General features: G+C 38.4%; 1 protein-coding gene across 1 annotated transcript; it reads left to right on the forward strand.

Moving 5' to 3' along the window:
* Positions 1-18,827: 18,827 nt before the first annotated feature.
* LOC149841605 (homeotic protein knotted-1-like) lies at positions 18,828-24,732 on the forward strand. The gene is made up of 5 exons (XM_090002175.1): positions 18,828-19,085; positions 19,165-19,287; positions 19,402-19,537; positions 24,134-24,387; positions 24,529-24,732. The coding sequence occupies exons 1-5, from the start codon at positions 18,828-18,830 to the stop codon at positions 24,730-24,732; spliced, it is 975 nt and encodes a 324-aa protein (XP_089858301.1).
* The last annotated feature ends 894 nt before the right edge of the window (positions 24,733-25,626 follow it).

Consider the following 25,626-nt stretch of genomic DNA (forward strand, 5'->3'; position numbering starts at 1 on the left):
TTATTTTGTCTTGTAGTGTAGTTTGTCATGTTAGTTTGTTAAGTGCTTTTATGATTTTTCTTCAAACTAACCTTTGATTTTCTCATAGTTTTTCTTCGTATTTTTGTGTTTTGTGTTTTTATTTTCACAGGAGAGCATGCAGACATGCAGTGAGCCCTCAAAAGTACCCTAAAGAAGCCCTTTGAGGTTCCAAAAAAGTCTCCTCAAAATGCCCCTCAGAGAGCCCTTCCACAAAAAGACTAAAAACCAATGATGAAGAAACAAGAGAAGCAGCGAAGATAAAAAGGGACTAAAAGCTCGAGCATTGAAGACCTTTTCTTTATTTTTTTGCTTAGGGTTTACTTTATTTGATTCAATTTAATTTGGGTTTAATAAGGCACATTATTTTTATTTGTTTAAGCTCTTCGCAGAGGGTCACACTTTCTTGTTTAGATTAATTAATTAATTGTTTCTATATTATTTTGACAATAAAGAGTACCTTAGTTATTTGTGAAATATGAAGTATTTTTCCTGTTCCCTGAGATCGACCCAGACTCCACCACTCGTGTGAGCCCAATTTTTATGATTTGATACATGATTTGCACAAACATTTTTATTGAAAATATTATTTTAAAAATACTTTATTGAAAAAGTTGTATCACATAACAAACATGTTCGAACATAGTGTTCGATATCTTCTTTCATTTTTTGCCAAAAGAACCCTCGCCAACACCAAAGTGCGATCCTGGCCTGGATGGCCGGTCCAAAGATGGTCATGCATCTTCTTTAGGAGATCTTATTGAATGCTCCCGGTCTTAGGCACATAAACTCGACTATCATTAGTATACAAAACTTCTTCTTGCAGCCAAAATCATCAATAAGTGCCTTCATCATGTCGATCAAACAAGCTATGACTGCATCTTTTGCTGAAGCTTCTCGAATCCGTTGAAGCAACTTCTAGCTACGTTGATCGACCACATGGCTCCCATTCGCGGTTGCGTAGCCTCAGTGTCACTGCATTCTTCCTGTGTTGCGTTGTCTTGCCCGTCGTCCTTCACAAGGCGCTTAAGGCACTGCCTGGCGATATGCCTATCGTCACAGAACCAACATGTCACAACCGCACCCTTGTTACTATTGTTATACTTTGGGTAGTTATGTTTCTTGTCGGATTAATGGCGTATTGATACCTCACATTTGTCATCGCGTCGCTCGTCCTTCTTGCCTTCGTGATCAGGCTTCTTCCTGACTTTAGTTGATGGGGTGAAAGGCTTGCGCTGAATGTCAACTAAGCGCTCGACCGCCACATATGCATCTTCCAAAATACAGGGGGTTGCTCCTTTTCACTTCAGACTGTGCCTATGGCTGAAGTTCCACAATGAACCAGTTGAGGTTGTCGTCTTCTGACATGTTAGGCACCTCCAACATGAGCATCTGGAATGTTCTGACATAGTCTTGCAACGAACCAGAATGTTTAAGCTCATGAACCATCTAGTATGCCTGCATCTGCGCATTTCTTGGCATGAAGTAATTGTGTCACTCCATTTTGAAGTCGTCAAAGGTGTCTATCACGCATTGACCTCTCTCCATGTCACTGCGCTTCCGCCTCCGCCAAGCGATAGCATCACCATCCAGTAACGTTGTTGCAGCCTTTATCCTGAGATCTTCAAGTGTCACATTTTGAATATCCAAGTAGTCTTCTACTTGAAATAAAAAGTTCTCAATGGCCTTGCTGTTTCGAGAACCATTGAACTTTGCTGGTTTTGGCACATCAATCCTTAATGACCTCTCACAATTTCCCCCATTTAGGGTTACTGACCGCTGCAATGTGCGGTTTTTCAACTGAAGCTCCCCTACTTTAGTCTGCAAGTCAACAACTATTATCGTCAACGAAATGATCTGTCACATCTGTAAGTTCACCTGCTCATGCAGGCTCGTCACCATATCATTCAATCCACCGAATGATTCAACTGCACGTGAAATCGCTTCTTCGTGCGAAGTTACATCTTCCACCAACCTATTGACAGTTGCAGCCATCTATTCTTGGTCCCGAGGTGAACCATCTCCTCAGCTTCGGCAACTGCCTTGCCGTTGGTGTTGCGCATGTTTTGATAAAGCCCCACAATGTCTTGCTCACAAATCACAGCCTATTGGCATGTCTGTCGACACCGACTCTGGAGTCCCTTTCCAAGCATGAGAACGAGCTCTGATACCATTTGTCACGGGCCTATTTCCTTCAATGGGCCAGTGCAACGCGACAGTCTTTTCTTACCACCGCAAGCCTACTTGTCAGCTCACTTGTCAGTCGCGGAAGCTTGTAATCAAAGTGCAAGAAAGCAAGAGAGAATATAGGGAGAAGAATTGCATTCACAAGAAGCAATCACAATGAGGGTGAACAAAAAAAAGCGCAACATATTTAATTCATTCACAACTTTGCCCGAGGGCTATTACAGTTCAAGCATACGGGTTGCCCCTTCGGGGTATTGATTCACCTGAACCGAACAACTTACATCAAACTCAACAAAAGCAAAACAAACTCTAAGCGCAACTTTACAATGTAAGTCGCTTGGGGACTGTGGCAGTACATTTCAAATATTTTTTGATATGTTGCAACACAAGAAAAGTTTAAACATGTTATTATTAAGGAGAATTAGAATAATATAAGAGTGCCATCCAATAACTTGCAAAGGTTGCATTATTAAGTTGTATCTAAACTATAGTTACTGGACGCACCCCCTTGAGAAGGGGGACTTCCAAAGAGGGGGAATCATAGAGAAACTTTGGATTTGTCTCAAAATTATGTGGGTTGCACCTTACTTGTCCATGGATTACCTTCATTTCTCTAAGTTTAGTTTTGGAGGCAAACCACACTCTTCAAAATTGTTTAATCCTGTACAAGCGAAGAAGGGCCTTATTGGGGGGCATGTTAATTAAACTTTTAATTTTAAACCTTGGACTTTGGATTTGGATTTGAGTTTGAGTTTGAGTTTAGGTTTCGGATTTTGTCTGGCTCAGCTCGATTCGGTTTTGATCATATTAGACTTTTGACATGTTTTTGGCACTTGGGGCGATTATATCTCCAGGTCCTTGACTAAACCATTTATTTGTTTTGACTGACCATTGTTTGATTTAGACCTAGTCAACCTGACTGTTTGACCTGCGTTTGAGTGCTCTAACAGAAGGGTGAAGACTGTAAGGTACTGCATTAGTAGGCCCATCAGGGTGGGCTTTGCTGTACTGGCCTTTAGCTTTTCTTGGTGAGTACACAGCATATAAAACAAGGGTGCATATTAGGCCTAAGCTTCGACTGTGACAGACGGCTAATCATGCCAGTTGGTTACCCTTTTTCCGCTCTTCTGGGTAGGCAGCTGGAAGGTAGAATCCTACACCAGCCAAGGTAGTGTGCCTCCACCAACCCGGCTATCTGATTGGACCCTAATGGTCAGACTTTCTGCTCCTAACCTGTGGTTTCTTCTTCTTTTACCCCTGATCATGCTATATGATTCTAAAGCTAGGGAATAACCCCTCATGGGACATGAACCTAAGCGCCCCCCCCCCCCCCCCCCCCCCCCCTCTCTCTCTCTCTCTCTCTGCTGCTAGGGAATAACATCTAAATGGGTTATGAGCCTAGGGCCTCTTAAGATAGAGTTAATCTGCTAGCTAATCTACCAACCCAGCTATCACACTCTAATATGGGATAACTAGTTTTTCCTCTTGAACAACGCATTTAGAAAACCATTGATTTGACAATAAAAAAGATCGCTAGACTTGTTTTCAAACGTGATGCTTTCGTAAAATTGTAGTTTTTAAGTTGCATTATTTGTACATTATCCTAACCCTTGCATGTTAGTCAAAGTTATCATGCTTGAATGATGCCTAACCTTTTCTCTGGGTTAGCCTAACATTTCATGTACGTCAATCCTTTCTCCCCAAGAGGGGCTTTGAAAGTTACCATAGTTCATAGTAGGTTGTAATTCCAATAACATCCAGAATAATCTACTGCATATGTTGCGAGTTCCACAGTTCCAAAGGCCAGCGGGAAGGATGTTATAGAGTTGGTAAATGTGCTGAGCTTATGCCGTTTAAACTTTGATCAGTTAGACTGAAACTTGGTTCAAGCATAAAATTGTGGTGGCTCAAACTGGGCTTTAGTTGGCTCATTTTAAGAACATTTGTATAGGAAAAACTGCAAGTTTGAACGCCTTGACAAGCGAACAAAAGCAGACAAGCCATCGCATGCTGCCTCGTGCAAAAATGACCCTTTAATGGTGGTCAGTGACTGCTGCTAAAGGGTCATTGCCCAACTTTTTTGCACTGCTGATTGCATATGCAACCAGCAGTGCAAGAAATAGAATGCCCATTGCGATGTTCGCTGTTATGGATGTTCCCATCTCCATTATATATATATATATATATATATATATATATATATATATATATATATATATATATATATATATATATATATATATATATATATATATATATATATATATATATATAGTTCTGACCCATGACACCTTATGGAGGTACACATTTGTTTGCATGTAACAAGCTACCAAATGTGTCACATGAATGTGCTTAATTAACGTGCTTTGTATTTACTATGCTAGGAAGTTTTTATTATGTCCAATATACCATAAGATTTGATTTCTGAGGCCTCCCAATTTATGAAAATAAGGATGGTTTAAAAATATCTAAAATGTCCTCTTGGAATCAATTATCACACATGAAATTAGTAAAGAAAACATGCTAAACATGGTCCAAAGGTTAGTTTTTGACATTAAACCACCATGAATGGATTAAACGTTTCTTAGATCACCCATTTTTTTAGAGCCATTGAAGCTCTAGAAGACCCACGTCGAGAGCATTTGTTATGGACATTTAGAGCAAAACATTTCACCCATGGTGGTTGGATGTTTTACTATCCGTTTGGTGCCCACCCTAGTTTAGAATTTAGATTCCCAGCTCCGCCACTGCATCAAGGGTACCCGTCCCTGATCTGCTCTCTTAAAAAAATTCTCCTTATTCAGCAACCTTACATGAGTCCAGCCGAGCCATGTCCCTCTTGTTCGTGCTTGGCTCTACATGAACAGGCTCGTGTTCGGTTTGCCGGATCTTTATACGGACCTAAGCAATTTCTCATACTAGCTGAACCGAGTAGAGGTACTGGTTTACGAGTTTCTCGGTTAGTTTCCCAGCCCTCCTCTTGTTTTGTGAATAAAGTTGATCTAAAATCCCAATGTTGACTAAATCTAATTTAAAAGGAAGGGATTTCCCCAATCTAAGCGTTCATTTTAATGTTTTTGTGTTTCTTGCTAGTGACAAGATTTTTGTCTAACCAATTAACATAACTATTTTCCATAAGAAAGTCGATACAAGCTTGCTCTGCAAAATTGTTTCCTGCACTTAATTCAAGTTATCTAAGAGTTGGCAATATCAGCCAAATACGAAAAGACTTTTAGTCCATGTGGCCGCCACCATCATTAATTAACCATGATTTGGACTTCAGTTAGGCTGTTTTTCAAAGGGTTTGGGTCGGATTTGACCAACGCAAATACATTTATAACGAGCTTTGGATCCCGTTATTTAATCAGGTAGGGTTCAGCATTATGTTACCCAAGTCAAAATTCTTACACGATTAGGTTAAATAGCTAATCCATTTGGGTTTAGTAAAGGCTTTCCTTGCCTGACTGCGGATCCAATTATGTCTATTTAAATGCAACCCATGTCCGACCTGTTTACACCCATTGGAGGACACTAATGATTTCTCATGGCAGCACAAGGCTAGTGAGTCTAGCTTTCCGGCGATCAAGATTAGTTACATGTGTGATACATGGAAAAAATGGCCATTGACGAAGTATAGTCCAATAAATTTTTTTTGAAAGGCAAGCTGGGGTTAGGCAGACCCCTGCCAGTTATACAACTATACCATTGGGTTTTGAACCTGCGGCCTCCCAACACAAGGTGACCTTCACTAGCAGCTCCTACCAGACAAGGGGAGGCCCCTTTGGTAGTAATTTTTGAATTTATGGATCATGAACAAAAGCAACAGGGTATTCGAATCCTCTTTATAGTTTTTTGTGTTCTTTTTCTTCGGACTGATTCTTCAATTTGTACGTTGGATGATGTCCAACTTGGCCGTCCACGTCCTACCAACTCTATAAATTTGAGAAATATGAATGGTCGGTACTTGACATTGAAAACAGCCATATTTGTTGACCATAAAGAAAAGTATTCGATAGTCCTTCAAAAAAAAAAAAATTTATTCGGTAGTTGCCAAAATACTGTCCTACTTACCATGCATTAAGCCTAGAAATGACTACACACACACACTCTTAATAAGCCTTAGCCAAAAACTCCAGGAACTTATTATGCTAAAAGTTTGAGATGACTAACTTCTTTGATTTTAAAAAGGAAAACTGAAAGCCAAAATCCAGACGCTCCAGCCTATGTCACAAAGACATGTGGACAGGAGGTGCTTGACTCCATTTCGACTCTCAAGTTCAAACTTTTTTTTAGAAAATAAGAGGATACGGATTTTTTTTTAATTAATAAAAATTATGTTTTGCTATTTTAATATAATTTTTTTATTGAAATAATTCTTCAAATATTAAAATTTTTTATTAATAGTACGTGTCAGTGTCCATGTCCACCCTTGGCATAGGCGCCAGCTATCTATATAATAAATATTGGCTACTAATGAAGGTAGGAAACTAATGAGATAGAAATCATAGGTGCAAGTTATATAGACTCAGTCAAACAACATAAATGTGTTCAGCATGGTTTGTTTGCTATGGATCAATCTTTGGATAGTGCTTTTCTCATGTAAAAATGTGATCTTTTGAATTATGAAATTTTTGTACATTGTGGACAGTTAATTTTTGAACCACTTTAAAAACCTATAATCACATAATTCAAAATAAGTTTCTTATTAAACAAATCATGCAGATGAATTCCGTAACATTCGATCTAAAAAAAATTATAAATTTTTGAAGAAAAAGTGATTTCTACTCATTAGTTTTGTACCTTCATTAGTATATTGGCTACTAATTAAGGTACAAAACTAATGAGTATAAATTACTTTTTTCTTCAAAAAATATTGACTTTTTTGTAAATCAAATGTTATTGATGTGATCTACATGTTTTTTTTTAGTAAAAAACTTGTTTTGAATCATGTGATTATGGTAAGTAATTAGGTTTTTAAAGGAGTTCAAAAATCAACTGGCCACAATGTGTGAAAATTTCATAACTTAAAAAATCACATTTTTATATCACAAAAGCACGATCCAAATCTTGATCCTTAGCAAACAAACCATGCTGAACACATCTTTGTGGTTAGATTGAGTTGATACAAGTTGCGCCTATGATTTCTAGCTCATTAGTTTAATAACTTTATTAGTAGCCAATATATATATATATATATATATATATATATATATATATATATATATATATATATATATATATATATATATATATATATATATCAGATTTGCTATAATCGTTTGAATATAAAAATGGAAAAAAATCTTTTTATTCTTTTGGTGAATCCTATGTCTATGATTTACATGGTCTGTTTTGTGAGGATCAAAATCACTGTATTCTGATGTATGGGTGGGTCTTTTAACTAATAAAAAAATCCATCAAAATGTCTTCGTCTATAAAAACATACTTTTTCTTATTGAAAAGAACATGATCAAGGGTCAATTCCTAACAACTTGATCATGTTGAACACATCTAAGATGTCAGATTGATGAAAACAACTTCCATTGTGAGATATCAGCTTGATGTATATGTGTGTGCGGCGCACTAGGCCACCTACCAGAAACCATGGCTGTAGGCTTTGGCTTACCAATGCGACCTCGTGGATAAATTTGACATAGCTTATTTCATAATAATTATTCCTTGGATTCTCTTCCAAAAAAAAAATCATGCCCTAAATCATATTTTTTAAATATATACAAATTAGATTTTTTTAATATATGAAATTTGGGCATAGTGTCGTCCTATGAGCATCACAATTACAAAATCCAAAACTTGTTTTCTACTAAACATGTATGTAGATTTTAATTGTAGGGTTTGATCAACAAAAGAAACTATATATATATATATATATATATATATATATATATATAGAGAGAGAGAGAGAGAGCAACAAAATGGGCACGTTGCTAAATGAAACATGCTATTAGGTTTTCGGTATTTTTTTCAAAATTCCAACCTTACATATGTGTTCAATATAATTAATTCACTAGAAATCAATACTTGGATTATGAATTTTGGATAAAAAAATAGTATTTGGAGCCTTCAAATTTTATGAAAATGTAGGCCGTTGATTTCTTAAACCTTATAAAAACCTAACCATGCATTAGAATCCAAAAGGTGATTACTATAAAAACAAGCATATATATCACATCTGAACAGTCAGAATTTGGAAAAAACACCAAAATCCAATAACATGTTTCATTTACTACTATAATCATTTTGTAGGGTCTCATCTCATCTCTCTCTCTCTCTCTCTCTCTCTCTCTCTCTCTCTCTCTCTCTATATATATATATATATATATATATATATATATATATATATATATATATATATATAAGAGGTCCTAACCATGCAATGTTTGGCACATTCGATTTGATGAAGTGAAGAGAACCTAATTAGTGGATCATGCATTTGATGAAGTGTAGAGTAACCTAATTTGGGCAGAAGACAACAAATTAGCGGGGGTCGCAACTGCAGCTAATTCATTAAAACACACAAAAAAGAATTGTAGCCACTGATCTGCGCGGGATCAGCGGTGGAGACACTAACAGTGGACACTTGTGTCCACTGTTACGGGCTTATATATATATATATATATATATATATATATATATATATATATATATATATATATATATATATATATATATATATTGGATAAAGTCTAGAGTATTGCACTCTTTAGCAGAAACTCACAAATGTAACTTTATTTGATTAGTTTGACCTCATAACTGTGTTCAATATAATTAATTTTTGGAAAACACACTTTGATCTGGTAGTTTTATTGCACAACATGATTTTTCCAATTGCAAAATTCAATGTATTGTGAGACTGTTAATTTTTTAAGCTCTTAGTAATTCTACTTGCATGACATGATTGGATGATCTAAAAAATATTTTTAACTAAAGATAACGTAGATGATGTCCATAGGGCTTAATCACAAAAAATATCAAGAAAATTTCAGAAAAAAGGTGATGTCTGCTAGGAAGCACAAAACACTTAAGTGAAACCGATATTTTTTCCATGCAATTATGAGAGAGAGAGAGGTGCTCCCCAAAAGTTTTGCTATACCCAGGGTCAATAACATTTTTCACACTCGATCTAATGATATGGGCACGTTTGGAAGTGAGAAAACAGTAGGAAAAGTGAGTAAAAAAAAAATCAAAATTAAAGTTATTTAAAAAAAAAGTACCGTTTTTTATAAGAAAAATTCTATCACCTGGGGTGGGGTGGGGAGGATTTTTTCGTATCAAGATATTTCTCTCTCAATAAAGTTGAGCAGGCTGGGATGGGACGATGACGGAGAGGCAGAGCCTCCGCCGAGGGTTTCCGTCAGGAACCTTTCGAAAGATGAGGCGTGGAAGATCCGACCGAAGGAGGCGGATGTCTTTGAGGAGGTTTGGGAGATCCGACGGGCGATGGAAGATCTAGTTGAAGGAGGGGGATATCTTTGAGGAGGTGGTGCGGGAGATCCAGCCGGCGGCGAAGACGACGAGTGGAAGACGGCCGATGGGTTCAAGCCTTTAACCAGAGAGAGAGAGAGAGAGAGAGGGTCCGTTGGGCGGGGAAGGGTGATGCAATCAGGCAGGACCATCTAGCCGGCCTCCTGCGCTAGCGCCTCCATCACGTCATTTGTGTTTGCCTGTACACGTAGGTTGTAGTTGCCGTATCGCCTAAATCCAGACAAGATCCTCGCCGTGATGGCCTGTCAGTCTAGCTCTCCCTTAGCTTCGTCCTCCTTCTCCTTGGACCTGCTCCTCCTCACCACACCACTACCACCTCCTCTTCCACTCTGCACCATCCCACCTCCACCACCACTAGGGTGTATATGCAATTGCTGGAAGTGGTGGCGGTGATGATGATGCCTTGTTGCCCCCACTAATCCTTTCCATCCCCACCACATTTGCTGGAGAGAGTTTTTCCAACACAAACAAACAAAAAATTTTCTCATACTTTTTGTGCTTATTTTTCTCATGCTATACAAACAAGTGAAAACATTTCTTTTGAAAATCTTATCATATCGGCAAAATTTTCTTTTCCTGAGCTCTTTTTTGCTTCCAAATGTGCCCTATAAATGTGTTAAACATCACATTTTTTTTTTAAATATATTCATAGGTTTTTAAGTTATGAAATTTTAGTACATTGCAAGCTGTAGTTTTTTGTTACTTGAAAATCTTTATTACATGTTACAGTCATACAATCAAAAACCTATTTTTTTCATTAATCAAACAATGTGGATCACATAAGAACGTTTGGACCGTCTGATCATTTGATTGGATGGTTTGAGATGGGTGAACGTGTGGGGGCGGTTTTGCTCATAGTTGCAGTGGTACTTGATACACCCTAGCTTATCGTTTATCAGGCATACCAGTACCAGTACGAAACTCGTGAAACCATAAATTGAAGTAACAAATGTTTAAGAAATTCATCTTATTTACTTGAAAAGCTTACATAGAAACATATTTTTATTACATTATAAATAAGTATCAATCTCATTTAACAACTTTGTCCTTCTAAGTTAATAAACTAAGGGCGTGTCCGGCAGAATCGCAGGGAAACTTGAGAAAGGATTCTAAATGCCCTGAAATCAGGCAGTAGTGATTTTTGAATAATTCTGATTCAAAATATTTCAAATCTCACAAGTTGCACTGCGATAATTCTAATTCCAAATAAGAGTGCGAGTTGCGGGGCCGAACGTACCCTTAGAAAAGGAAATAATGACATCTGTAGTACGGTAAAAGGGAAAATATTTGAAAATAACATAATTTATGTATATATCCCATTTCTTTGCAAGGCAAGGTTAAAGTATATTATATAACAATTAATAATTCTATGGGGCAAATTTTTTATGCCTGAAAACTCTTAGAAGTTAAAATTTGTTCACATATCTTAAGTCCTTGACCATTTTTTGTTGTTGTAGTGAACGTCGGCTAGAGCTCTCCCCGAGATTAGACTGAAATCATGCCATGCATGCCCTTGAACTTGACATGACATTTGAAATCATAACTAGGTAACAAGTTGATGTGGGGAAAACAATATCTATACAGCCCCACCCTATTATTCAACTGAAACCGTAAGAAGATTTAACGAGTGGGATAATGTCATGCCAAGAAATTTTGCAATTTTTGTTTTTTTTAACAATATATCAGTGTATCTTCATCAAACGATGTCACACGTGCGCGCATGTAGGAAAGTAGACGGTTTAGATTTGTCAGATGTGGTCAACAGCAGATCTGACTAATCGAATATTGGCTAAAAAAAATTAGATTGTGAAAAACTCATTTTAAATCCATTTTTTTACATGATACTGATGTCCATCAAATCAATGTTCCCATTTGCTGTTAACCGGATATGTTTTGAGTCTGACTTGCCAAATCCCACTAACCAGGTCTGGATTTCATTAGATATTGGATAAAATCCTATCTGATGATATCCCTACGCACATATATATATATGCTTCTATTTTGGTAACTGAACTGTAATAACTACCAACCGGGGTTCAATTCGAATCCCTATGGTATAATTGTATAACTGGTAAAGGTCTGCCTAACCCCAGCCTTCGATGTCCAAAAAACAAAAAATAACTGAACTGTAATAACTTATTTTGGTATACATTGGGTGTTTTCCCGTGATCGACTTTATATAGTTGTGTTCAAAGTTTGTTTTGCTTTGATTGACTCTTGAAATAAGCGATGAGTCACTTGTAATTTTGTTGGGGCCACCTTTAACACTTTGGTTCAGGTTGATAAATATCCTAAAGGTTTAAACTGTACATCTGAATTGTAATAAGTCTTCAGGCAAAACTGTGAATGCAAATGTATTGAGTTTTATTTTGTTCACCCTCGTTATGATTACTTTTAAGTGATTATAATTTTTTTTTATTTTTTCACACTTTCTTGTACTCTATATTATCAAGCGAGCGACCGAAAGGCTTACGACAGTAAGGAAGGACCGTTATGACACAATAACCTATTAAAAAATAAACTTATGACAAGTGGTACCAGAGCTCATTCTTGAGCTGAAAAAAGGATGTTAGAGTCGATGTCGAGAGACACGTCAACAGACCACAAATTATGAGCAAGACATTGTGGTGCCCCAATACAATTTACATAGCACTAAAGGTAAGACAGTTTCTAAAGCCGAAGAGATGGGTTCATCTCGGGGCCACGAGCAGATGGCCGAGACTCTCAATAGATTGATGGCTGATGTAACTTCGCATGAGAAAGTGATTTCATGCACAGTTGAGTTGTTTAAAGGACTAGACGATGAGGTGACAAGCCTGCGAGAGTAGGCGAACTTGCTGATAGGACAAGTTACTTCACTGACTATGACAATGACCATCCTGTATGCTGAAGTAGGGGAGATTCAGTTGAAGAACCACACTTTGCAGTGGACAGTGACTCTAAATGGTGAAAATAATGATAGGCCATCAAAGATAGATGTGTTGAGGCTAGCAAAATTCAATAATTCAAGGGATAGCAAGGCTATAAAGAATTTTTTGTTCAATGTAGAAGGCTACTTGGACATTCAAAATGTATTGGCCGAGGTCCTTAGAGTGAGGACAACAACTCTACTTGATAAAGATGCTATAACCTAGTGAATAAGAAAATGTAGCGACATAGAAAAAGAGCAATGTGTAATTGATACCTTTGAAGCCTTCAAAACTGAGTTACGAAACTACTTTATGCCGAAGAATATACAATGTCAAGCTTATCAGATGGTATCAGAATTGAAGCACACTAGAGCCTTGATAGACTACATCAGGACGTTCTAAAAGCTCATGTTGGATGTACCCAATAGGCTAGATGAAGACAAACTCAACATGTTTATTGTGGGACTACAACCTTGAGAACAGTCTGAAGTGAAAATGAGCAATCCCGAGACTTTAGAAGATGCATATGTGACGGCCGAGTGACTAGTGGATACACAACGCAAGTTCTTTATTCCATCAACTAAGGCTGGGAAGAAGCTGAACCACGGAGGCAAGAAGGAGGATCGACGCAACAATAAGGGTGAGGCATCGATCCAACACTATTCTGACATGAGGCAAAATGATAAAAAGCACAACACTAACGACAATAAAGGGTCGATTGTGACTTGTTAGTTCTGTGGCGATAGGCATATCGCTAGACAATGTCCAAAGTGACTCGTGAGGGACAACCGCCATGCCAATAGTGTATAGGTAGAGAGTAATGATGCTGAGGTTGTGCAACCCAGGATAGGAGCCATGCACACCATCAACACAGTTAGAAGTTGCGTAGACGAGAGCATGTTGGTTAGCAAAGAACTCATGTACATGAAAGTCATTGCGAATGAAAAGTCTACTATGGCAATGGTAGACTCTGGGACCACGCATAACTTTATCTCGTGGGAAGAGGGGGTGCAGTTAAACTTGAAGTTTAGGCCAAAACAGATGACCATCAAGATAGTGAACTCTGAGGCCAATCCAATCCTTGGTGAAGCAAGGGACGTGGCTATCCAAATTGGGAGTTGGGCTGGTAAAACCAACTTCTCAGTGGTGTCTCTGGATGATTTTGGGCATGAAGTTTCTTCTCAGCCAGAATGTGATGATGATGCCGAAGATTAACTTGTTGACAATAAAGGGGCTAAACTCTTTACACATGGTGCAGTGCCTTACTCTTGGAGTTAAGTCATCAATGCTATCTACTATGCAATTGAAGAAGGGTGTGAAGGAGGGAGATTAGACATCCCTAGTCGTCATGCGCACTGAAGAAGGGAAGGTGGAAGCAGCAGTGTCGCCGACCCTTGCTCCATTATTGGTTGAGTTTTAGAGAATGTTGCCCCCAAAACTGATGAAGCATTTGTCGTTGAGACGTGAGGTTAATTATAAGTTAGAGTTGACCCCTAGAGCAAAGCCCCCTTCCATGATCCCTTATCGCATGAAGCTGACTGAATTAAAAGAGCTGCACAAGTAGCTAGATGAGAAGGAAGGGTAATCTTTTGCCTATCGGTTTATTCGAGATTGGTACGAGCAAGCCGAACTGGCGAAGGTGTTTTTGCACAAGGCGGCCAAGAGGATGAAAAAGTGAGCGGACAAGCACCGCCAACTTATTGGGTTCCGTGTTGAAGACCAGATGTTGGTGAAACTCTACCCGGATCGCACAAACATTTTTCGTGGATAACACTGCAGACTGATCAGTAAGTATGAGGGACCGTTCACCATCACCAATAAAGTGAGCAACCTAGCGTACAAGCTGGACTTGCCCCCAGACTTTAAGGTGCACCCGGTGTTTCACATATGCAACCTGAAACCATTCTATGTAGACTAGAGGATTCGAAACATAGCATGCCACAACATGCTCCTATCCTACAAAGGGCCACGACAGCACAACGAGCCAAGAAGCGTATCAATAAGATCCTTCGCCACAAGGTCAACTACTTGGGCAAAGCAAAAAAATACTTAGTATAGTAGGAGAAGACAACAAAATCAACGTGGGAGCCAGCATTCCAAACGAATGACCACTACTTAGCCAAAGTCAGGGCCTACCATGAAACAGATGGTGCCGAGGGCGGCACATGACTTGAAGGGGGGAGCATGTTCCCCTGTGACCTACTTTGTATAGTTGTGTCCAGAGTCTATTTTGCTTTGGTTGAGTCTTGATGTAAGTGTTGAGTCACTTATAATTTTCTGTGGGCCACCCTTGCACTTTGGCTCAGGTTGATAAATATCATGAAGGGTCAGCCCATAGATCTGAACTGTAATGAGCCTATGGGCAAAATTGTGAATGAATGTAAATGAGTTGAGCTTTCTTTGATTGTAATTTCTTTTTCTCTACTCTCTTGCACTCTCTATTATCAAAGCTTCTGCAGCGGCAAGCGAACGACCAAAAGGCTTGCGGCGGTAAAGAATGACAGTCGTGTTGCACTAGCCTATTGAAGAAATAGGCCCATGGCATTGGGTGTACATAAATTTATTCTCCAAAAACATAATTGGACCTTTGAATCTTGTTTACATGTTTGATTTACCATTTTGATATCAAAGTTGACTTAGGTGTTTTATATCATTTTAAGCCCCCTTATTTTCATGAATGGTGAGCCCTTGATTTTTCACCATCTAAAAAATCAAATCTTGTAATATATTACATGATAAAACCTTTTAACATAGTAAACAAACTATATTAAACACATACATCAGTATGATTAGATCCAACATTTGGAGGCAGCAGTCATACAAAAAAAGTCATGCTATTGGGCCAACTCAACATTTGTGTGTGCATCTGCGCGCGTGTTGCATCCATGACTTAGCATCTCTTGGGGTTTATCTGTTGGCTTTTGGTATGAATGAAATTGATGAAAAATTGATGACATCATCTTGGTTGGAAAAATATACAAATTAAGGATTCAGGTGAAAGAGAAATATCATCCACACAAAAGGAAGGAGCAGGAAAAAGAAGAGAACAAATACTGGACCGTCTACCTCGATTCAGATTTTGCTCACCACTACGAAATATCTTCACAGTATATTTTTTTTGAGGAAAATATTCGTAGCATTGATGCGAAGAAGTGCGTGCCTAAAATTGCAAACAGACAATATCTCAACTTAAAATACAAAATAAATTGAAATATTTTATAGAAATAAATAAAAATGTATTGAGAAGAACTAGTCATGCAGACAAAAATGATCTTTTTTACAGATCTCGAAAATGATCTCCCATTAGGAAGATATGACTCTAACAAAATGGGTTAAAAACTAAACCCTAAAAGTGATATAATATAATAGGGTTGCAGATTTTAACCAAAATAGGGCATGAAAACACCATAGAAATTGATGAATTTTGGTATGAATAAACTAGACTCAATGATAGAGACATCCTTTTTTTATAAATTTGAAAGATCATCTCTAGTTAAAGAGAAATCACTCTAACAAGTTGGTCTAATTTCACGAAGCCAAATGACAGGATCTGAATACCAATTTTTTTGAGAGATCAAACCAATTCAGATTGATCTGATTTTTGGTGAAGATTCCAAAAATATATGTATAAAGATGCAGTATAAAAATCAGATCAAAATAACATCTAATTATATGTGAAATGATGAAAGCAAAAATGAATCAGAATTGAAAATATCATCTCACCATAATTGAATGAAATAAAATCTCATAAATGAATTGATTCAAAGATCAAACATGAGATCTACCATTCTAAATCATAGATGATAATAAAAATGATGTAAAAACAAAAATAAAAGTATCTTAAATGAAATTAAAATCATTGAGGTATAAATTGAAATTGATTTGATTCATAGAATATGAAATTTGATCTAACCCACCCAGTAACTCAGACCAGACGGCTGAGCGATTATCTTGACACCTACAGCGTGATCACGACCCCCTAACGTCCAGACGTCTCCACTGGAATAACATCATATGAAATCTCTGTCTGATACGCAAGAACATGCTAGCAAGAAAGGATCTCTAATGTATTCCACCAATGTGGCTGGAAAACAGTGAGACTAAAATTAATTTTCACGTACGTATGCACTAGATTGTTTTTACTTATGTATCATTTAAGTAAAACCAAGAAAACAAAGTTACCAACCTCTAAGAGTCCAGTGGCATGATTATCATGGGCCCCTCCGAAGAAAATGGGGCCTCTAGCTTTTGGAGTTTGCGTGTCAATAAAGAAGATTCCAATAGCCAGATTTATTAAACATTCGATCATCCATAATCAATGGTAGCAGCAGTTTAGAGCATAACTCAAAGCAATCTTTTCTTTTTTACGGAGCATAACTAAAGGCACGGTTAAGATGGCTGTCCTCTCCCTATTTTTCTACATCTGTCAAATTAACAGTCAATCTCAGAAGGCAACAAGCACAATCCAATGTCCAATTATTGCAAAAAAGAAAGAAGCCCCCAACTAAAGAACAAAAGTTGGAAGCGGGTGAAACTCCTTGATCTGTGATTGCTGTGTCGTGGACGGACTGAAAACACGTGTCATATAGTGAGATGCGTCCAATCTTTTGAAAAAAGCAAGATTAGTTTAGAGAGTCAAAAAACAGGAGGGGTAGGGGAAAACTGCAAGTGGAAGTGGGTTTGCACAGAGAGAGAGAGAGAGAGAGAGAGAGAGAGAGAGAGAGAGAGAGGTTCAGACAGGGTCAGAGGGACAGTGATGGGTCCCAAGGAGAGTGCGGGAGACGCGGGGGTCTTTGGTGTGTATCGGGCCTTCCATGTCTGGTGGAAGAGCCCCCTTTCTCCAAAATTAATCGGCCGCGCCGTCGCCGTATTACTAGTCCCCACAATCCCAACCTCCCTCTTTAATCTCTCTCCCTTCAGTAGTCACCCACAGATCCCTCTCTCCCACAGATATCTCTCTATATACACGTGACCAACTTTACTGAACTCACCGAAATTGCTTTTATTTTTCTTCCTTTGCATATTTTCCTAGATAAAAAGTAAAAGTAAAACATTATCACTATTCCTATTTATTCATCGAAAAAAACAGTATCCCTGTTCCCATCTATTCTCTTCCCCCACGGATGGATTCCTTTGATCACCTTTTTACTATTCGTTATTTTTTAACATATATATTTTTTTCCCTTTCCATTACCATGTAGGAGATGAGAAACGTAAGGCAAACTTTTGTCTTTCACCTCTTCATCTTCTTCTCTCATATATTATTATCGGTCATCCCTGGGTATTGATTAACTAATTGCTAGAACTAGGCCCCATGGCCTGGGGTGAGGATGATTAGGTTTTGGGCCCTATCGAGCTTTGGGGTGATCTGATCAGAGCAGATGCGGAGTCGTTACCACGGTGGTTACAGGTTTTTGTTGGTGTTTGTTTGAAGACTGTAGCTGTTACCCACGTTCTGCCTGTTGTGTACTTTGGCGCAACCGAACAAGATTGATGAACCGAAGGGATTGGAAATCTGACCGACGCAGCCTGCTGCTTTCTGCGGACTGTCAAGATTCAATCATGTCTGCAACTCCCCAGTTTTGAAGACACAGTGATCCGCACTCAAAAAAGAAGTATAGGAGAAAGCTTTGATGTGGTGGTTTGTCGGAGAGATCGAGAGAGAAGATGTCTCCACGAGGCCTACGGCTCCACCGCCACTGCACCACCACTTCCTAGGGTTCTTCAAATTTCATTGCATATACAGTTACACACAGATCTGGATGACAGCTAAAAAAATTTATTGGATTTGACATATAGAAAAGAGAGGTCTAGAACAGGCTAGCGGCTAGAGCACCCATCTCATCCATCTTTCTAGGCCTCGTCCCCATTACCTCTCATATTCCCCATCCCATCTTCAAAAACAATTAAAAAAGAACCAAGGTTTGTGAGAAATCATTAGAGGAGAAAAGTGAATACTTATAGCCACCATCAAGGCTACCACCACCACTATTATCATTTTTTATGGAGGAGAGGAAATCCAAGATCTGGGTTTTTGAAGGATAAAGACTTCAAAAGGCTCTTGAGTTTCGGTTTTAATTTTTGAGGAAGATGGATCATCATTTCCAAGTTAACAGCATGTTTTCCAACGCTGCAAATTCATTGTTTGGAGGCAGGAATAGCATGGGATGCCAACAAGGCTCGTCAGATGTTGCGGGCACAAGTACCATGATGGCCTTGATAAAACAAGAGCAGCAGCAAGCAGGCATCCACGCTCCCGCTGTTCCCTCTTTTCATTCCCTCATCACCTGCAATAACTACTATCCAGGGATCCAGCAAGGGGTGGGGAGAGGTCAGGAGGGAGGTGAAGAATCTGGGAGTCTCCATCAGGGAATAGGCTACTCTAAAGAGACAGAAGCTATCAAGGCCAAAATTATCGCACATCCTCAATATTCTAGCTTATTAGAAGCCTATATGGACTGCCAAAAGGTTTGGTCCTTCTATTGTTAAAATCGTTTGTGTTTCTTTCGGTAGTTTTGCCATTATTCATCATGTTTTGAGCATGTAGATTGGAGCTCCACCAGAAGCTTTAGATAAATTGAGTGCCATAAGCCGAGAATTCGAACAAAGGCACCGAGCATCAACTAGTGGAAGTGTCTCTGGGAGTGACCCAGAACTTGATCAATTCATGGCAATTTTCTTCCTCTCTTTTTCTTTTATTTTCCTTTTAGAAACTGAAGATCCATAGATTTTAATGGGGTGTTTCTATCTTCTTTTGCCCTTTTCTTATGGTTATGAAATATAGGATGCCTACCATGATATGCTTGTGAAATACCGGGAGGAGCTGAGCAGGCCTCTCCAAGAAGCTATGCAGTTTATGAGGAGGATAGAGTCGCAGCTCAATTCCTTGAGCGATGGTTCAGCACGCGTTTTCTCTTTAGGTAATGACAAGATCTCTCTTATGCCTTGCTTAATTACTTGGACTAAAATAAGATGATAAAATAAGTAACGCCTCTTAGCGTCCACACAAACGGAGCCTAATTACTTTTTCTAAGTGCAAGTAGACATCTGCAACACAAATCCTTCACTATCCCCGATGTTGGGGCTCGAATAAATTTAATATGAAGAAAATAAGACTTGGGTATCACCTGCCTCTTCGAGGTAATTATCTATTTTATTTCATTTCAAGCCTCTTCCCCGAGAAAATGTAATATTTCTTTATGCTGTAAACCATCGTATCATACGTGGTTTCTTCTTGTTTCTTGTTTCGGATTACCTTGCCTCGAATTATGTCCTGTTCTTTTTTTCTTTTCTTTTTTCTTGTTTCTTTTTCGTTCTTCTCTCTCTTCTGTTGCGGCATGGATATGGAAAAGAAAAGACGTGAGAAAGAAAACGAGTTTTTCTCCGTCAAGCAGAGAAGAAAGAGAAAAAGCCCGAAGTCTGATAAGCTGCTAGTAATGAGGTCATAGCTCAACACTTGGTGCCTTTGGGTCTGATAAGCTTAGGTTTTTTTAACTTTTCAAGATGGTCATGTAGAGAGAGAGAGAGAGAGAAGAGAGAGAGAGAAGAGAGAGAGAGAGAGAGAGCTGTAGCTTGGTATATATATACAATCAACAGCATCGGGTGCGGTTGGAGTCATTCGTATTGTGGCTGTGAGTACCACAGCGTCATGGTCTGTTTGGAACACGGTGGTGGTCATGTCTAAGAGGTTTAGAGGAACATTTGGCGAGTAGACAGAATATAAGGCACGCCCATCGGTCTGCTACAGAGTTTTTTTTAAGGCAGTCTGCTGTAGATCTCTCTCTCTCTCTGATTTGTTAGTAAGTCTTAATTTATGGGGATTAAAGTACGATCTACGTGTGTTTCGTTGTTTTCTTCCAGGCGGTATTTCTTGTAAATGATGAAACGGGATTTTGGTGATTGAGCCCCCTAGTTTTATATGGATATAAAATGAACGATACTCAATAAGCCACCATGAGAACATACATCATGTCTTGGATTCACTTTATTTGTATAGATTTTCTTGGGTCAAGTTTTGAAACGACATGCACGTGCCGCACACAGACATGCAAGAGAGAGAGAGAGAGAGAGAGAGAGAGAGAGAGAGAGAGAGAGAGAGATCTGATTTCAGCTCGCATTTACAGCAAGTGGCTTATTCGACATGATTTGGTTGCTGGAAACTCACATAGCCTATGTCGTAATGTTTGTTTTGGTAATTTGGGAAAGTTATATTGGATGTTTGAATTGCCAATACAGAAAGTAGAAAGTTATATTAAAAGGATGTCGTACTTGGACTTTTAACGGAGCAGTTTGTTCTCCTGAGTTGGTTGCTGAGATTAAATTGCCAATCACCTGGTGAACGGATGGGGATTTTGGGGGTTTGTAGGAGAATATTAACATGTCGTGGAAGTAGAGCTATCACTTTGCTGAATCATGAAAATCGTCGTAGAGTAAAATAAAATATTCGAGCTGGGTTTTCTTTTTCATAATTTTGATTTTCTATGCTTAGATATTGTTATGCAAATATGGAGCATCCCATATCGGGAAAGGTCTGTTTTGTTGCTCATTTTGATTCATTACTTGTTATTAGAGGAAGAATATCTTAACTTGGGCTTTTGGATAGATTTTGGCCTTTCTTGAGTCATCTATATCAGCAAATGGTCCTAATCTAGTTTGTGATTTGAGTGCCATATTTCCACGAGTCTTGTTGTGCCATTGAAGTTTCTTACGCTTTCGTTACATGGGTCTCTTGAATCTTCAATAGCCTTCAGTCACTTGGCATTGATTCTCATGCCCGCCAGAAAAATAAATGGTTTCAGTTGAAAATAGGGATGGGCTGGATGAAGTTAGCCCTTTATAGGATGGCCTTTACTACGAATCTGATTTCATTTTTAAATACCTTGAAAGGTGGAGCTGTCGATTCTTTGCGGAAATCATCTCATTTTGTTTTGTCTCGTCAGTTCTATATGTTATCATGAGCTTCCAAATATGGTCCAAATTGTACCACTTTTCTTGCGTTGGGGGCACAAAATGTATGATTTCTTCCTTTGTAAAGCCTTTTTACAGTAGCTTTGGTGTTGCAATTTGCATAAATAAAGGCATAGCTGTATGGAGTTTGGCAAACATTATTCAATACTAACCATAAAGTACCGTTGATTTTGGATGCAAGCTTACTAACATCCTTAGTCTTAGTCCTAATTTATTATGGTCGATGATTTCTCTTTGAGTAGATCCTTTTAATTAGCAACCAGCCTTGCTTTGTACTCATTGAATACCGTCAACTTATTTATGTTGATTAATAGTTGCATCTTTTCAATTTCTTCACTAAATTGTTTATCAAGATCACAATCTTATTTATATTTTCCTTGAATCAGTCAATCCCTCTGCTCCACATTTGGGTGTGGTAACTCCCAAAAATTGAAAGAGAAGTCTCAGGTTCTTATACCTAGTTCTCCTCTTGTTACATTAGTTGATATTTTTAGATCCTGGATGGAAAAAGTTAATGCTCAGACTTTTCCCTATGCAACTTTTGAACATTGATGCATGATTGGCCTACATTTCCTTCTTGATTTTTCAATATAAAAGCTAGTGATTACAATATATAACAAATTTATGACAATTCCATTGCATCTGCCACGATATACTAACAACTGAAGCCACAATTTGTATGCATGCACTGATTGACATCATGCTCTGTATTGTCATACATTTGTTTTTTGTTCACGTCACCATGGAATCTAATCAGCAATATGTATATGGTTGACACAATTAAAGGATGTGAGTTCCCATTTTCACTGTTAGGACTCTGACTAAAATTCTCCAAGGGACTTTGTAATGCTCTTGTATATGCTTAGCAAATTGATCATTCAAAAGTTTGCTCCAGATAGCTCAACGGATGGTGAATCTGAGGAAGGCACCAATCTCCAGAACATTCTGTTATTAGGATGTAGATACTCTCTTAAGCTGGTGGCTTTGCATATAAATTGTAGTTTTCTTGGAGGTGGTTGTATGATAACAACCAGTGATTTAGGCACAAACACTTGGGCTATTAATATCAGAACTGTATGATCCCAATAACTCTATGATGATGGGTTTTATAATAACAGCTGTAGAAAATGAGGATCTTATGATTTGATCTGTAGGATTTATTTGCAATACATCAATGTGTTTTAAACATAATGGAAAATTATAATTTTGAAAATTCTGTTATACAGTTCCGAGGAAATATTGAATTCCTTTCAGAAATAACTATATGAGAAAATATATAAACTAAACATTCTAACAATAGGACGAAATTGGTTTGAAATAATTAAAATATCACTATTTCTTGAATTTTCTTCCAGGAAACTGATTACTCAGAGGAGGTGTCAAGATATTTGATAATTATGGTGCAGAATACACAATTTTTTCATTTTAAACCATTCTTGTGGCCATACGTTGCTTTGATTATTATGTTGTGCAAATTAATTGATTTTTGTTGTGTTTACCAGAATTGTTCTTAAGCTTGTCCATATGGTGGAGGTTCTTGATGCTAAGTTATTCTAGAGTATTTGAAAGTGTTTCATTTTTGCTGACTATTCACTTTGGATTCTTCACGACATTCAGAGGGAACTCGAATTCTTGCTGGGTTAATGCAGTGAATTTTATTCTTGTTCCAAGAACCTTTGTGCATCATATTCTCCCTCCTATGTGTTGCGCAGGATTGTTGTGAATTATTTCTTGTTCTCTTCTTAATAACACTGTGAGAGGCTCCCCTTCTGCCATGCTATACAACTGTTTTCTTATACGGTCTATGTTGTTTTTGTTTGATGGTTTACTCATACATGCTGATCGATGTCCTTGTAATTGTCATTTTCAAACTAATAGATGTTATTAGGATGTAAATGCTCTCTTAATGTTTGACAATTTTCAATAGGTTACTTTAGTATAAATGTTAGCTTCTTGAAATGCTTCTTTTGGTTTTCTTAAATTTTTCCAGAAGATAATGCCATTTTTCGTGCATCCCACATTTGGGGTCTTCATGGGCTTCGGCCTGGACTTATTTAGATAAGATGTGTGCAAATGAGTTAAGGTGCACATCAGGCAAGGGCCAAACCAGAAAAATTGTACTGATACCTGAGACTGTTCTCAATACCTGAGGGAGTGTACATGCCAATTCCATCTTGTGGAGGGCAGATCAGGTGGTCACATTGCACAGCATAAGTGTGCTGCTGCTGTTGGTTGCCCTCCTCTGGGTACAGCCTGTCAGCTGTGGGGCCCAACAGTGAGATGGAGAGCAGTCAGGTCAGACTTTTCGTGTGCAATGTGATTGCTCCCCACTCAATCATGGTTGGCCCAATGTTTTTGTATTTGTTTCAAACACTTCTTGTCCAAGACTGACTGCTTGATCCATTGGCTACCTGGTGCCACGATCATCCCCTGCAGTAGGACAATATTTTGGAATGGTTTAAGCAAAATGTGGATTAAATGACTACTCTTACATTCTCGAGTACTATGATTTTTGTATCTTGGACGATCATGAAATTGAATGTTCTCAGATGACAAAGTTGAGGGAACCGGATCATCCGAAGAAGATCAGGGTGGTAGCGGAGGAGAAACAGAACTTCCTGAGAACGATCCTCGAGCTGAGGAAAACGAACTCAAGCACCACCTCCTAAAAAAGTATAGTGGTTATTTAGGAAGCCTCAAACAAGAACTCTCCAAGAAGAGGAAGAAAGGGAAACTGCCCAAAGAAGCCAGACAGAAACTCCTGAATTGGTGGGAATTGCACTATAAATGGCCGTATCCATCGGTAAGGCTGCCAATGTTCTTAGTGTATGAGTGCATTCGCGTACTTGTGCGCACACATATACACACACGCAAACTTGTCAAGAAAGGGATGTTTGATATCGTCTTGACAAATGAGTTATTGGCATTTTATGATATCTGACAGGAGGCAGAAAAGGTGGCCTTAGCTGAGTCAACAGGGCTTGACCAGAAACAGATCAATAATTGGTTCATAAACCAACGGAAACGTCATTGGAAGCCTTCAGATGACATGCCGTTTGTGGTGATGGATGGTCATCATTCACATAACACACCTTTCTATATCGACAATCGCCTTATGGGTGACACTCCATTTCGATTTGGTCCTTAAGACTCGAGTATGCAATGCTTTTAACAACTCTTCCCTGTTGCAATAATGTATTCCAGTAGCAAATATTGAATCATATCTTGAAGTATGGGCATGTAAGTTATTGGGGACATGTCTAGTCTGATTGTATTTATGTATGTCATTTCTTATACAGCAACTTGTCTTCTTCATTATGCTCAAATAAGTTTACGCTACATGAGTTACTGCTTTGTGGGATAAGCTAAAACACGTTGGTATGTTGGCTGAACTATTTGTCAGCCCATTCAATTCTGTGTCATGCTTTATAATGTTAACCTTTTTCAGTCAAGAGTGCTCCTGATGTTGCCTTGTCATTTGTTCTTGCAACGTAATGCTTCAAGGTTAAGATTTCAAGTCGTTCTTTAGTCATACAAGGCTGCAATTTTTTGATCCCTTTTTAAAGTTTCCTTGATTATTCATACTCCTTTGTCTCTTCTATATACTTTTTTCAGATATTGGTAAGAGACTTTGACGATTTGCGGCTTCTTGTCTACCTATTATTAAGTGTAACTAAAGTTGGTGGGGCTGCTAGTGATTTGGATATTATTAGTTTTCTACACAGACAGTGATGGTAATCTTGCTTTTTTCTGGGCAGCATTCCTTATTTCAGCATAACGAGGGGGTCCTGGTCAAATAAGTTCATTTGAGCGTTGCAGGTTAGGATCCCATTAATAAGCCATATTTCATCACCACAGCTGGACATATGATGAACTGAACGTGACCAAAACTCCTGCAACCTCGTGTTCTATGTGGAAACCTCATGTCCTATGTGGAACTCAGACCTGGTCTCTGACAGTGCCCCTAGATTCTGCACAAGGCACCGGATAGCTTACTTGAGATTTGGCTTACGGTCTCTATCCTGGGTCATATCATTACCCG

The sequence above is a fragment of the Nuphar pumila genome, chromosome 3 (genome assembly GCF_984573655.1).
Source record: "Nuphar pumila chromosome 3, dmNupPumi1.hap1.1, whole genome shotgun sequence".
NCBI lineage: Eukaryota > Viridiplantae > Streptophyta > Magnoliopsida > Nymphaeales > Nymphaeaceae > Nuphar > Nuphar pumila.

Excerpts from the sequence above, each read along its gene's own strand:
- LOC149841605 (XM_090002175.1), top strand. The coding sequence starts at position 18,828 with ATGGCCTTGATAAAACAAGAGCAGCAGCAAGCAGGCATCCACGCTCCC. Across the intron at positions 19,086-19,164 it reads CCTATATGGACTGCCAAAAG|ATTGGAGCTCCACCAGAAGC; the intron begins GTTTGGTCCTTC and ends TTGAGCATGTAG. Across the intron at positions 19,538-24,133 it reads AGCACGCGTTTTCTCTTTAG|ATGACAAAGTTGAGGGAACC; the intron begins GTAATGACAAGA and ends GAATGTTCTCAG.